This window comes from Elgaria multicarinata, chromosome 9, assembly GCF_023053635.1.
Source record: "Elgaria multicarinata webbii isolate HBS135686 ecotype San Diego chromosome 9, rElgMul1.1.pri, whole genome shotgun sequence".
Taxonomy (NCBI): domain Eukaryota; kingdom Metazoa; phylum Chordata; class Lepidosauria; order Squamata; family Anguidae; genus Elgaria; species Elgaria multicarinata.
This window is the reverse complement of record NC_086179.1, coordinates 3,762,938-3,776,214: the sequence shown is the minus strand read 5'-3', so window position 1 is coordinate 3,776,214 and position 13,277 is coordinate 3,762,938. Positions and strand designations below refer to the sequence as shown.

General features: G+C 45.2%; 1 protein-coding gene across 1 annotated transcript in view; it reads right to left on the bottom strand.

Moving 5' to 3' along the window:
* The window catches only part of STRIP2 (striatin interacting protein 2), a 59,922-nt gene that overhangs the window by 3,106 nt on the left and 43,539 nt on the right, over positions 1-13,277 (bottom strand). The window contains exons 11-19 of the mRNA XM_063134499.1: positions 12,752-12,817; positions 10,842-10,905; positions 10,370-10,441; positions 9,429-9,503; positions 8,419-8,516; positions 7,486-7,612; positions 5,481-5,581; positions 5,290-5,356; positions 273-377 (exon numbers count right to left, since the gene is read on the bottom strand). Of these exons, the coding sequence (XP_062990569.1) occupies positions 273-377; positions 5,290-5,356; positions 5,481-5,581; positions 7,486-7,612; positions 8,419-8,516; positions 9,429-9,503; positions 10,370-10,441; positions 10,842-10,905; positions 12,752-12,817 (775 nt within the window). The remainder of the gene's footprint in view (positions 1-272; positions 378-5,289; positions 5,357-5,480; positions 5,582-7,485; positions 7,613-8,418; positions 8,517-9,428; positions 9,504-10,369; positions 10,442-10,841; positions 10,906-12,751; positions 12,818-13,277) is intronic.

Genomic DNA, 13,277 nt, shown 5'->3' with positions numbered 1-13,277 from the left:
TGGAATAACGGGCTCAAGTTACAGGAAGCCAGATTCCAGGTGGACATCAGGAAAAACTTCCTGACTGTTAGAGCAGCACGACAATGGAACCAGTGACCAAGGGAAGTTGTGGGCTCTCCCACACTAGAGTCATTCAAGAGGCAGCTGGACAAGCATTTGTCAGGGATGCTTTAGGGTGGATTCCTGCATTGAGCGGGGGGTTTGGACTCGATGGCCTTTTAGGCCCCTTCCTACCCCCTTCCATAGGATAGGTGAGCCAGCCAGCAACTCACCATGGTCCTGGAATGCTTCCACTTGGTCAGTTTGTTGAGAATCCTCAGCAGGTTGATGCAGGAGAACAGGTTCCGATAACAGAACTGGTTGTTGTCTCCCGTTTCCTGCAATCAAGGAGAAATGACAAACTTTTATTGTAACAAGGGTAGGGAACCTCAGGCTCAGGGGCTGCGTCCAGTGCTCCAGGGTCCACAATATGAGATCTTCTCTGAAATTGAATTCAGCCCTTGGGCTGAAAAAGGCTGCCCAGCCCTGTTCTAATAAAGAGGTTGCCCACCCCTGCTGTTGAAACAGTTCTCAACAACAATTCAGTTTTGGCAAAATATTTGTGTAGAATTTACCATCTGCATCCCAAACACACACACACACACACACACACACACACACACACCCCTTTCACATCATTCTCTTGAGAAGCTGAGAACTGTATTTAAACGGCAACGCACAATGTGATGATTAGTCCACATTACGTGCACAAGGCTTCACGGAAGTGTAAAAATGCAGCTTGCGTTTCAGCCAACTCCCTTACACTTAGCAACTGCACCTTCTGCTACCGAAGAGAAATATCTATTGCTGTGTCAGAGCTTGGTCCCCTGGTTCCCTTAGTAAATTAAACTCCAGAGGTCTCTTTGCCTTCAGGCTTTTTATTTCCATAGATCAGGTTACACAGATACAGAGCGTTCTAGTTCTTGGCAAAGGACTGACATACATAAACCTGTTTCCAAGTTATCTTAAAGAGAGTTCATGAACAGACGTGGTAGATATCGAAGCATAAAAGACGGAGCACTCCAGGAGATGTTATTAGCTAGGGCCTACTTTAAATATCAAGGTAGTCCTAGTTAACTCCTCTCAGTTCCTCACCACCACCACTTCAGATGATCATGAAATGGTGAGACACCCGATCCACTCTTTTCCTCAGAATCCTCTCATTCTTTAGTTCCTACTGTCTGGGGCACTAATTCATAGGCATAACATGACGCCTTATTTTGCAACTGGGTGCAATCTGATGATACACTCCTCATTGTGATTTATTTATTTATTTATTTATTTATTTATTACGTTTATATACCGCCCCATAGCCGAAGCTCTCTGGGCAGTTCACAAAAGTTAAAAACAGTAAACATTAAAAAAGTATTCATAACTTAAAAACCATCAGAAACATAAAAACAACAGTATAAAAACAACAGTATTAATTTAAAAACAACAGTTCTGGGGTCCGTTAAAAAACAAACTTCGCTTTGTTAAATGCTGTTAAATGCCTGGGAGAAGAGAAAAGCCTTGACCTGGTGCCTGAAAGATAACAGCGTTGGCGCCAGGTGAGACTCATCAGGGAGATCATTCCACTGTCAGGGTGCCACCACTGAAAAGGCCCTCTCCCGAGTAGGCACTCAGAGGAGGACCTTAGCTGTTGAGCTGCACCAGAGACAGGCTGCACAAGGTTCCCAGCCTTGAGGTTTCTACTATAATACTGGAGTCTAAATCATCCCTCTGTGATTCAGAATCAGATCCTGATTCTTAGTGTTAAGGCTCGCTGTGATGCTTGGGTCACACCTCACAACCACATATGTCCAAGCAGCTGAATGTGCACATATATCACAGCCAAGTATTAGCTAGCGCCTCTAACATCTGTAGAAATGAGTAGCATAACTCTCTCTCCTCCCCATGTGCAACCCAACTAACCATATTTGAACCATTTTTGGTGACTTTTCCCGAAGGTATTTTTATTTTTTAAAAACGCTTGAGATACTGAGCGCCACCCCAGAAGTGAGAGAGGATGTTTGTGCATCCCTAAAAAGAAAGGCGAACCAAAACAAGGTTACCTCCTTCCCCTGCCTCACCATTTCATGAGCGTCTGACTTTCTTTCTGCTGAAATATCCCCAGCTCCAGTTTTTAAGACAGAGGCAGGGGGTAGTGAGAATAAGTTCAGATATAATATGCTCTTCTGGAGCAAAATGCTGTGGTCAACCTTAGAATCATAGAATAGCAGAGTTGGAAGGCGCCTTCAAGGCCATCGAGTCCAACCCCCTGCTCAATGCAGGAATCCACCCTAAAGCATCCCTGACAGATGCTTGTCCAGCTGCCTCTTGAAGGCCTCCAGGGTGGGAGAGCCCACAACCTCCCTAGGAAACTGATTCCATTGTCGTACTGCTCTAACAGTCAGGAAGTTTTTCCTGATGTCCAGCTGGAATCTGGCTTCCTTTAACTTGAGCTCATACCTTCTGATGAGAGAGGTTTGTTGAGCGTAAATGACTCCGGCTCCATATTGTTTTCTGGACTCAAAATGAAAATTCTAGTAAGGACTTACAAAGCCTTAAACGGTTGTAGGCCCAGCACAGCTAAAAAGCCACATCCATCCCTGTGTTCCATCATGGCCAACCAGAAGTCCCTGTTAGGCCTATTATCTGTGCAAAAAATTCAGTTTTGCAAGATTGTGCAGAGTGGTCCTCCCCCAAACTGAGAGGTGGACAATAGAGAACTTGCATGAGAGAAAAGGGCCTAACTTAGGGTGACCCAATGGAAAGGAGGACTGGGCTCCTGTATCTTTAACAGTTGTAGAGAAAAAGGAATTTCAGCAGGTGTCATTTGTATGCATGCAGGACCTGGTGAAATTCCCTCTTCATTACACCAGTTAAATCTGCAGGAGCCCTGCCCTCTTTTGTATCTGATGACTCTAGTATAGCTCCTGCAGCTTTAACTGTCATGATGAAGAGGGAATTTCACCAGGTGCTACAGGCACCTGCTGAAATTTCCTTCTCTATACAACTGTTAAAGATAAAGGAACCCTGTCCTCCTTTCCATAGCGTCACCCTACCTAACTCCCTCCGCCTCCTTCTGCCGCACCACGGTCCCAATCCAATTCAGGACATGCAAGGCTGTTTTATGACCGAAAAGGTGAAAGAAATCCCAACTTTTTACAGAAGGTTTGGCTTTAAGAACCGCTGTTACACAGCATAGCAAAAAAATCATTAATTGGCGTCAGTTTGCATAAGCTACCACTAGAGGTCAATGTTGCTTCAGGGCAAAGTTTTGTTTGGGACGGTGACGTCAGAGCAATCCATCCTGGGGTGAAGTTTGCCAAACTTTTGGCAGCTCCTCGCTAACCTGACTTCAGCTTTATGAGTTGGGCCAGCTCACAGATTTCTATTCCCTCACCTCACCCCAAAAGTGCAATTTGCTCAAATTGCAGCCGTAATTTGTGCCAAATTAAGCAATTTATGGCTGCGATTTGTGGAGCTTCGGCTATTGGGCGGTATAAAAATGTAATAAATAAATAAATAAATAAATAAATAAATAAATAAATAAATAAAATTGTGGCCAGAAATGGCGATTTTAGGGGGGAAAAGAAAGAAAAACGTGAAATTTCCTAGATTCCAGGAAAAAGCCCAGGGCTTCAGGGAAAACTGTTCAGCCTGAAAAGGGACCGCCATCCCTAGGATGGGGTGGGGGAATACTTTTAAAATTTAAAGAATACTTTTAAAATTTCCTAGCAGTGAGCCTGTTCAATATCTGGAGCTGTCCCTGAGCAAACCCTATCAAAATAGACAGTCCGTTCATTCAGTGTGCAGAAGACATTACTGGTGGATTGTGGCCGGTCTCCTTTGCTCCCGAGACCTTTTTGGAGGGACTGCATGGTGGTCCCAGTCCACTTATTTGTTTGCACTTCATCAGAAAAGATTTCGAGGAGAGGAGCAGAAGAGACGGGGGAAGCATGCGACCAAATGTAAATCATTTTAAGAGGCAGAAACATGAATGTACCTTGCTTCACCCTTGCAGTGATATAGAATCATAGAATAGTAGAGTTGGAAGGGACCTACAAGGCCATCAAGTCCAACCCCCTGCTCAATGCAGGAATCCACCCTACAGCATCCCTGACAGATGCTTGTCCAGCTGCCTCTTGAAGGCCTCTAGTGTGGGAGAGACCACAACCTCCCTAGGTAACTGGTTCCATTGTCGTACTGCTCTAACAGTCAGGAAGTTTTTCCTGATGTCCAGCTGGAATCTGGCTGCCTGTAACTTCAGCCCATTATTCCATGTCCTGCACTCTGGGAGGATCGAGAAGAGATCCTGGCACTCCTCTTTCAAGTCCTTGAAGAGTGCTCTCATGTCTCCCCTCCATCTTCTCTTCTCCAGGCTAAACATGCCCAGTTCTTTCAGTCTCTCTTCATAGGGCTTTGTATCCAGTCCCCTGATCATCCTGGTTGTCCTCCTCTGAACACGCTCCAGCTTGTCTTCGTCCTTCTTGAATTGTGGAGCCCAGAACTGGATGCAATACTCTAGATGAGGCCTAACCAGGGCCGAATAGAGAGGAACCAGTACCTCACGTGATTTGGAAGCTATACTTCTATTAATGCAGCCCAAAATAGCATTGGCCTTTCTTGTAGCCCTATCGCACTGTTGGCTCTTATTCAGCTTGTGATCTACAACTCCAAGATCCTTCTCGTTTGTAGTATTGCTGAGCCAAGTATCCCCCAACTTGTAACTGTGCATTTGGTTTCTATTTCCTAGATGTAGAACTTGGCATTTATCCCTATTAAATTTCATTCTGTTGTTTTCAGCCCAGCACTCCAGCCTATCAAGATCACTTTGGAGTTTGCTTCTGTCTTCCAGGGTATTAGCATAGTATATATTACAGCTGTGATAGCACAGCATATTACAGCACAGTGTCTTTAAATGTGGTCATCTTTTTTACCCCATTGGCCCCTTCCACTGATCCAGAAATGCCACAGCAGGCTTTCTGTTCCTCTTCCTAGTTCCAGAGGTCCCCAATGAGCGTGATTCACCGGGTGGGGAGTGAAACATGCCAACCCCACACTGTTCCAAGCGCAGAATCTATCCCATCACCTATTTCTACCCAGATGAAGTGTTTCAAAATCCAATTCTTCCTCACAATAATTCTGTCAGTTATGACGTTTCCATCACATGTTGCTGGCAGAGAACAGAGGCCCATGACATTGTAGCTTTGCCCTAGCCCACAGGCAACCTGGAATGTGTAGAGTAGTTATAATTCCACTTACTAGGCTTTCAGCATTGAGTTCCGGTAACTCATGGACAGTACAGGAGGGATAATCCAGGACAGATATGCTGGAGGGAGATAAAAAAAATAAAGAGAGACACACACATCAATTATTGGCCATTACAGATCAGTGCCAAAACTACTTTTGTGTTTGCAGGAGGAAAGGAAGATCTATGTTTACACAGACTGTACCTGTTTTTGGCAGTTATGTAGGACATGATATTCTGGTTGAAGAACTTCAGAATTAATGGGATGCAGTTGGCAAACACTAGATGCTGAGAGACATATTCAAACTGGAAAGAGAAGAGCGGCCAAAACATTAAACAGGAAAGGAGTTTGAGACTCTCTGTCTACAAGACGTTTACACTTTCTCTCAAGCACTTGCACGCGCGCGACTTTCAACTCTTTCTTATGGGCACTGATCTGAAGAGGAGTCCCTCCAGACTGTCGCATTTCCACTCTTGACCAACTGGTTGGCTCCAAATGCAAATTCTTTTCCTTCTCCACACTGCAGGCTTCATGTGGCCTTACTGACACAGCCACATAGCAGTCCATGCAGCTGCAACATGTCCCTTAAAGATCTTTCTGAAATAAAATGCCTTACTGAATTACTCCCAGTAGTGTGTGGAATGGCAGATGGCCACCATCACTGGCTCCTACAAGCCCTCCAGGAAGCCCAAAGGCTAATAGTATAGCATTGGAAGCACAGTCACCGCCACACCCATCTTTATGCCAGGATGGATGGAGGACTTGATGGCACACTCTATCCTAACGAAAGCCACAATTAATGGGCACCTATATAGACATCCAGACAGCCTATAGATATCTATGCTCAATGTCATAGGTTCACACAGAATGGGAAACTTATGTAAGGATACCTGGAATGTGTATACACCTGCTTACTGATATTCCTTGAACTGGACCTGTCCTCAACCCTCTACTTATCTACGTCTTATTATTTTGTAAAGCATGAAAAATAGCTAATAAAAGAAGAGGAATGCCTTGAGTTCCCCCCATCAGGGCAGCTAAAATGATTCAGGGGCTGGAGCATCTCCCCTAGGAGGGAAGGTTACACAGCTGGGATTGTTTAGCTTGGAAAAAGGGAAGCGAAGGAGAGACGTGATAGAGGTGTACAAAATTATGCATGGTGTGGAGAATGTGGACAGGGAGACATTTTTCTCCCTCTCCCATAATACTAGAACCAGGGGACATCGCATGAAGCTGATTGGTGGGAGATCCAGGACAAAAAAAAAAAAAAGGAAGGACTTCTTCACACAGCGCATAGTTAAATTATGGAACTCACTGCCACAGGATGCTGTGATGGCCACCCATTTGGATGGCTTTAAAAGGGGGTTGGATAAATTCCTGGAGGTGGAGGTTATCGATGGCGACTAGCCCTGATGGTTGTGTGCTATCTTCAGTATTCGAGGCAGGAAGCCTGTATGCACCAGTTGCTGGGGAACATGGGTGGGAGAGTGCTGTTGCACCATGTCCTGCTTCATTGGTCCTTGGTTGACAGCTGTTTGGCCACTGTGTGAACAGAGCGCTGGACTAGATGGACCTTCGTCTGATCCAGCCTCAGGGCTCTTCTCTTGTTCTTATGTTCTTAGATATGCAATGATGGTCAACGCATGGCAGCCTTCTTACTCCAAGCTTTCATTACAGCTCTTCCCCCAGGGACCCTCCTCATCACCTCCAAAGAGCAGTGGAACAACAGCCCACTGCCGCATGAACAGGTTGTCTGAATCTGCTCTTCTGTCAATATCTTGAAAAGGTAAGATAGGCACCAGTTCCAGGTTACTCGTATGGGCCTTATGGAAGTAAAGAGGCTATGGAATGCACGCGCATCTAATAATCCTGGAGTATCACTGGCACAAACTTAAAGAAGGGGTTTCTAGAGGTATTTATCTCTGCCTTTTTAAAACCATTGTTGAATCCGCCTTTCAAGTTCTGTGCAAAAAGTCTCTTTGAGAATAGTTACACCCATCACAGCCCCAACTGAATTCTTTTTGGGAAGAGACGGCCTGATTGCTTTTGATTGGGAAATGCAAAGCAAAGGGCAATCCAATGGGAACCGGCCCTCAGTGTCTCAGCTAAAGTGCTCTAGAACCACAGATACGCTCTTTAAATCCAGCCCTGAATGAAGAAACGCAGGAGAAGGAAACCTTTTTGCCCTTTTAACGCCCCCCAAACTCACCTGATAAATGTGGTTCAGCTTGAAATGCTTCAGGAGCAGCAGGAGCAATGCCGAAATGGCCTTGACAATTATCTCTTTGTGCCTGTTCACATCGATCCCCAGTTTCATGCTCTGAAGGACTGTGATCCTAAGGCAAGAGGGGAAAGATGAAGAACTAAACAGCAGTCTGGCAGGATTAAACCCAAAATCCACCCATCCCAGCATTGTGTTTCTAACAGTGGCCAGCCCAACGTTTCTGGGAAACCCACGAACAAGGTGTGAAGGCCAGAGTCCTCCACAGCTATTTCACCCCAACAGCTGGAAAGCAGAGATACACTCTGGCTGACCATGGAGGTTTCATCTACCCATCACGAGGGAGATGAGAGGGGAAGCAAAACCATTCCACCAACCTACTGAAAGGCTACCTGTTTTTTCTCCCTCTTCCCTCCCCATCCCTATTTCCTTGTATGTCAGGTCTTTTTTTAGATTGTTTTAGTGATTGCATGCAAGCCATTCTGAAAACTTTTGGGGGGGGGCTGAAGAGCAAGATAAAAACACTTCCAATGTAAATACATCATAGAATCATAGAATAGCAGAGTTGGAAGGGGCCTACAAGGCCATCGAGTCCAACCCCCTACTCAATGCAGGAATCTACCCTAATATCAATTTTTGCTGTGTGGTTTTAATCCTGGTTGTGCTTTTTATATTGTATTTTGTATTCATGTTTTTAAATTGTTGGTTGTTTTTATGCTTTTCATGGTTTTGATTTTTGTGAACCGCCCAGAGAGCTTCGGCTATTGGGCGGTATAGAAATGTAATAAATAAATAAATAAATAAATATCTGACATACATTGGGAATTCAAAATTCCACTTTCTAGTATTTTCAACTTGTTGGCATCTCTTAAGCTGCCCTTTTACAGATGTCACCCAGCTGGCGATCAAGCAAGGACTTACGGCATCTCCTCTGGTAATACATCTGCCAGGATATTGATCGAATCAGTCTTGGCTTTGGACGTTGGAGCTGCAGCTAGCAGGATCTTCAGCAAGGCTATCTGCAGCAAGGAGTGAAATAACATCCCCCCCACCCAGTCCCCAAATTAGTCATTTTTAGGAAACTGGCAGGTACCTCACAGTAATAGGATGGGAAGCACCTCCAAAACCTAAAATGCTGTCCAGGGAATGAACCTGGAAGAGCAGACTCAGAACTTCTCTACATGAGCAATTGATGGCACCCTTGTGATTGGTCACTCACAGAAGTTTGTGGGTCATTTGCATGATGCCATCAATCTCCAGGATGTCTCCCACACTTGGCCCCAATAATTTTTTGGGTTTTTTTTAAATTGAGATAATGCAGTATTTAAAATAATCACAGGATGTAGCGCTATAACTCCACCACTAGATGACGCTGTTTCATTGAACTTAGTAGCATTGCCAAGAGGGGAAGTTTTCAATTCAAAAATCACATGGTCGCCATGGAAAGAAGCTCATAATAAACACTGAAAGACTCCCGAAGAAGAAACCCCGGTAAGGTTGTGGGTTTTTTTCTTTAATGTAGAGACACCCTCAGATGCAATTCCAAAAGGAAAAGAATTGAAGCAATTATCCTCACACCTATTTATTTATTTATTTATTTATTGCATTTCTATACTGCCCAATAGCCAAAGCTCTCTGCGCAGTTCATCTCATTCTGAGATGAACCTACAGCCCCCACCCCACCCCCAAGGGAGATCTACCGTATTTCTTCAATTCTAAGACACACTTTTTCCCCCATATAAACATGTCTAAAAATGGGTTGCGTCTTAGAATGGCGGGTGCATTTAGAATCAAAGCTTTTTCTCTGTTGGTGGTACTGAAATTAGTGTGTGTCTTACAATCGATGGCGTCTTAGAATCAAAGAAATACGGTAGTACAACAGAAAAGTCCCCCAGGTTCAGCTGTCAGCATTACACACACACAATATTTACCATGTACTGTGGCAAGTTGTACAGCATCACCCGATAGAGAATTTCACAAGGTGTCTCCTGAACGTCCTCTTCCCCCTGAGACACACAAGAGACCAGGTACAAATGGAGGGATGGGAAATAAAAGCTGTAAAGTACAATAGTCAAAAGACACATCCAATGAAGCAGGAAAACAGTAATGGTGTCAGTGGCACCTCAGTCCCCAGAGTGAGATCCTTACTTCTTTAAAGGTGCAAGTGCTTTCCTGCAAATTTCCCCCATGTGAGAGTTGCAAACTTAAATTCTGGGTGTAGCACCCAAGAACTATGATGTTTGCACTTCTACCCCCAAATGGCAGCTAAAATCCAAATTCTAGTGACCAGGCAGCCCCTGGGCAGGAAGGAAGCAGATCGACAGAGGCTGCATTCAGACAACGCAACAGTCAATGGTGGGTTAATCGCAAACTCCACGGTTGATTATTGAGGGGGCACTCCCCACATGACACGATTATAATCAACCATGGTGTAGATTAAGGCCAGTACTGAGTTGACTATTAGTCAACCGTGTGTTTGACTGACACATCCCCCACCCTCTCTCCCCCCTCAGTCCTCCCGCTGGTATCCCATCAGCCATTGCGAGCCCTGTTGGCTGCATTACAGCGGTATCTTGCCAGGGGACTCTGTAGTCGCTGAAAATAACCAACTGTGTGCGATGAAATAGTCAACAGTGCCCAACACACGACACGATAACTAACAGTTGTTCCAATAATCAACTCTGCATAGCGTTGGTTATTTTCGCCGAATAGCCAACTGTAGTGTGAAAAAGTCCCGACAGACAACACAATAACCAACCGTTGACTATTTAACCCACCGTTGACTATTTAACCCACCGTCGGTTATCGTGTCATCCGAACCCAGTCAGGTTGAGCGGTACGGTCACACAGGGTGCCCCGAGAGGATGCTTACCAAAGACATGGGGCACTTCTCCATCTCCTCCTCATTCTTGATCTGCACTTCGGAGATTGAGATGTACTTGTGCTGAGGACAAGGTGTGAACAAGAGGCTTTGTTGTAAAAATCACGGTGCTCTTGAGAAGAAACTTTGTTCTAGGGGCTCGAGGGTTCTGTTCCAGGGTGATGCTGGCCACCACAGAGACTCAGGAAGCCAGGCTGCCTTACTTGCTGCACCACCATGGTAGCTGGTCAGAGGAGGGAGCTGCAGGCTTTGCCGGCCAGCTAACAGGAATTCCTAGGCAAACTCGAATGAGGTAGGGACTACCAAGCCTTACCCCAGGGCCACCGAGGAACCAGAGCTTGATTCCCAAGACCCCAGCCCTACCATGAGACAGGGCAGTTTAACCACGGTGTTGCGCTCTCCATGGGAAAATCCATGACATTCACAACTAGATCCTTCTCTGAAGTTATCACTTCTGAATTACCTGCTTTAGAGTCTTCACACTTTCATGGATGGGGCGCGGCAACCCTACTAAGGTGTCCGTGTCTCTGCAAGAGTGGGGCAGGGGGAGAAGAAGGCAGGGGGGTTAAGTTTGAAAATTGGACGGTGGAGGGAGAGAGAGAGAAAAACTGAGCTAATTTTTCTACTTTTTTGTTCTGGATTTACAAGCAGAATGTTTAGGGTTCTAACGAGGCCAACTTGACAAGGACCACCTGTTCACTGCTGCTCTCCTGTTTTCTACCATCCTGCTGCATTTCTAAACAAATCTGGGGAAAGCGACATTACAGGAGCACAAGGATTGCACATGCTCACATACACAGATAAAATGGGAGGTCCACCAGATTGCCTGTCATTTGCCAGCCAGGGACATCGAATCCTAGAATAGTAGAGTTGGAAGGGTCCTATAAGGCCATCAAGTCCAACCCCCTGCTCAATGCAAGAATCCACCCTAAAGCATCCCTGTCCAGCTGCCTCTTGAAGACCTTTAGGGTGGGAGAGTCCACGACCTCCCTAGGTCATTGGTTCCATGGTTGTACTGCTATAACAGTCAGGACATTTTTCCTGACATCCAGTTGGAATCTGGCTTCCTGTAACTTGAGCCCATTATTATGCATCCTGCACTCTGGGAAGATCGAGAAGAGATCCTGGCCCTCCTCTGTGTCCAGGCCCAGAACAGCTGGGACATCCAGGCATGCAGTTACTGGGTGCCCATAGTGGCGACAGTCTCTCCAGGAAGTAATCGACACCAAGCAGGATATTGCCCTATGGAAGCGGTATGAAAGAAGTATAGAAAAGGCAGGAGCCACACTGCTGCTTGATCGCAGTATTGAAGCACACTGACAACGGTTGGGGCCCATTGACATATACCATATACTGCTTTCATACTACTATATCCTGCTTGGTGTGGCTCCTACTTTTTATATACCACTTTCATAGCTCTATAACCTACTTGGTGTAGATTAGGACCAGAACACAGTGCCTAGGGAACACTGCCTAAATTCACCCTTCCTTAAGCTCAGGACATAAGCAAAGACATTTCTATCTCATCAGGCTTCTAGCACTGGCTAGAAACTAGCTAGACTCTGGCCAGAATCTAGCCTACTTCTGAGCTAGATGAATGAACTGGAAGCTGTATTATTATTATTATTATTATTTATTTATTTATTTATTTAGCACCATCAATGTACTTGGGAAGACTTTCCTACTCAAGGATGGAAGCTGTATATGAATATGAGCCAACAGTGCAATATGGCTGCAAGAAAGGCAAATGCTATTTTGGGCTGCATTAATAGAAGTATAGCTTCCAAATCATGTGAGGTCCTGGTTCCTCTCTATTCGGCCCTGGTTAGGCCTCATCTAGAGTATTGCGTCCAGTTCTGGGGTCCACAATTCAAGAAGAACACAGACACGGAATAGCGGGCTCAAGTTAAAGGAAGCCAGATTCCAGCTGGACATCAGAAAAAACGTCCTGACTGTTAGAGCAGCACGACAATGGAATCAGTTCCCTAGGGAGGTTGTGGGCTCTCCCACACTAGAGGCCTTCAAGAGGCAGCTGAACAAGCATCTGTCAGGGATGCTTTAGGGTGGATTCCTGCACTGAGCAGGGGATTGGACTCGATGGCCTTGTAGGCCCCTTCCAAATCTGCTTTTTTATGATTCTATCACGCCACAAAGTTCCACCACGGACATTGCACAGACCCTGCTTAGACCCTTAAGATGTGCAGATTCTGCACAAGGGTAAATCACCGTGTTTTGTAACATGCAAAACGGCACCAAGAGACAGGTCTCTTCTTCATTCAGCCAGCTGCCAATTTAGTGACAGACATTAAGTGAAAACCCTCATTTAAGAGGCAAAAAATAGCCCTGCTCCCTTCCTAAATGCATGATACTCACTGGCCAAGCGTGAATCCGATGAATTTGTTCCTGCTCGCCTCCAGGAAATGTTCTATGTCCTTCTGTCTGGAGTTGTGGGGGAGAAGGAGGGGAATAAATAGGAAAAACATACCATAGATTATGGGGGAAAGCACTCTCAGCCTGAAATACAACATTCTGCCTCCAGCCAATTTATGTTCAGAAGGATCATGCACAGAGGTGATATGGAACTATCCTGAATGTTGGTATATAGGTCAAGTAGAATATTTATACAAACTTCTGAATGTCACTGCCTCTCTTTCTTAATATGGTCTGGATTTCAATAAGGGTCTATCTAATTTATATAATAGTTATTCTTTAATTCATATGTTTTGGCAATGCCCAATAGTTGCCCCCTTTTGAGAGGAGGTTAAAATAAGGATAAATTTTGTACTGAAACGATCTTTAATACGGAAGGACGTGCATGTCCTCCTAAACTACCTACCGGCTTCTTGGAAACTAACGCAGGGTCAGCGCAAATGGATTTTCAGAGCCCTTGTGACAGCTA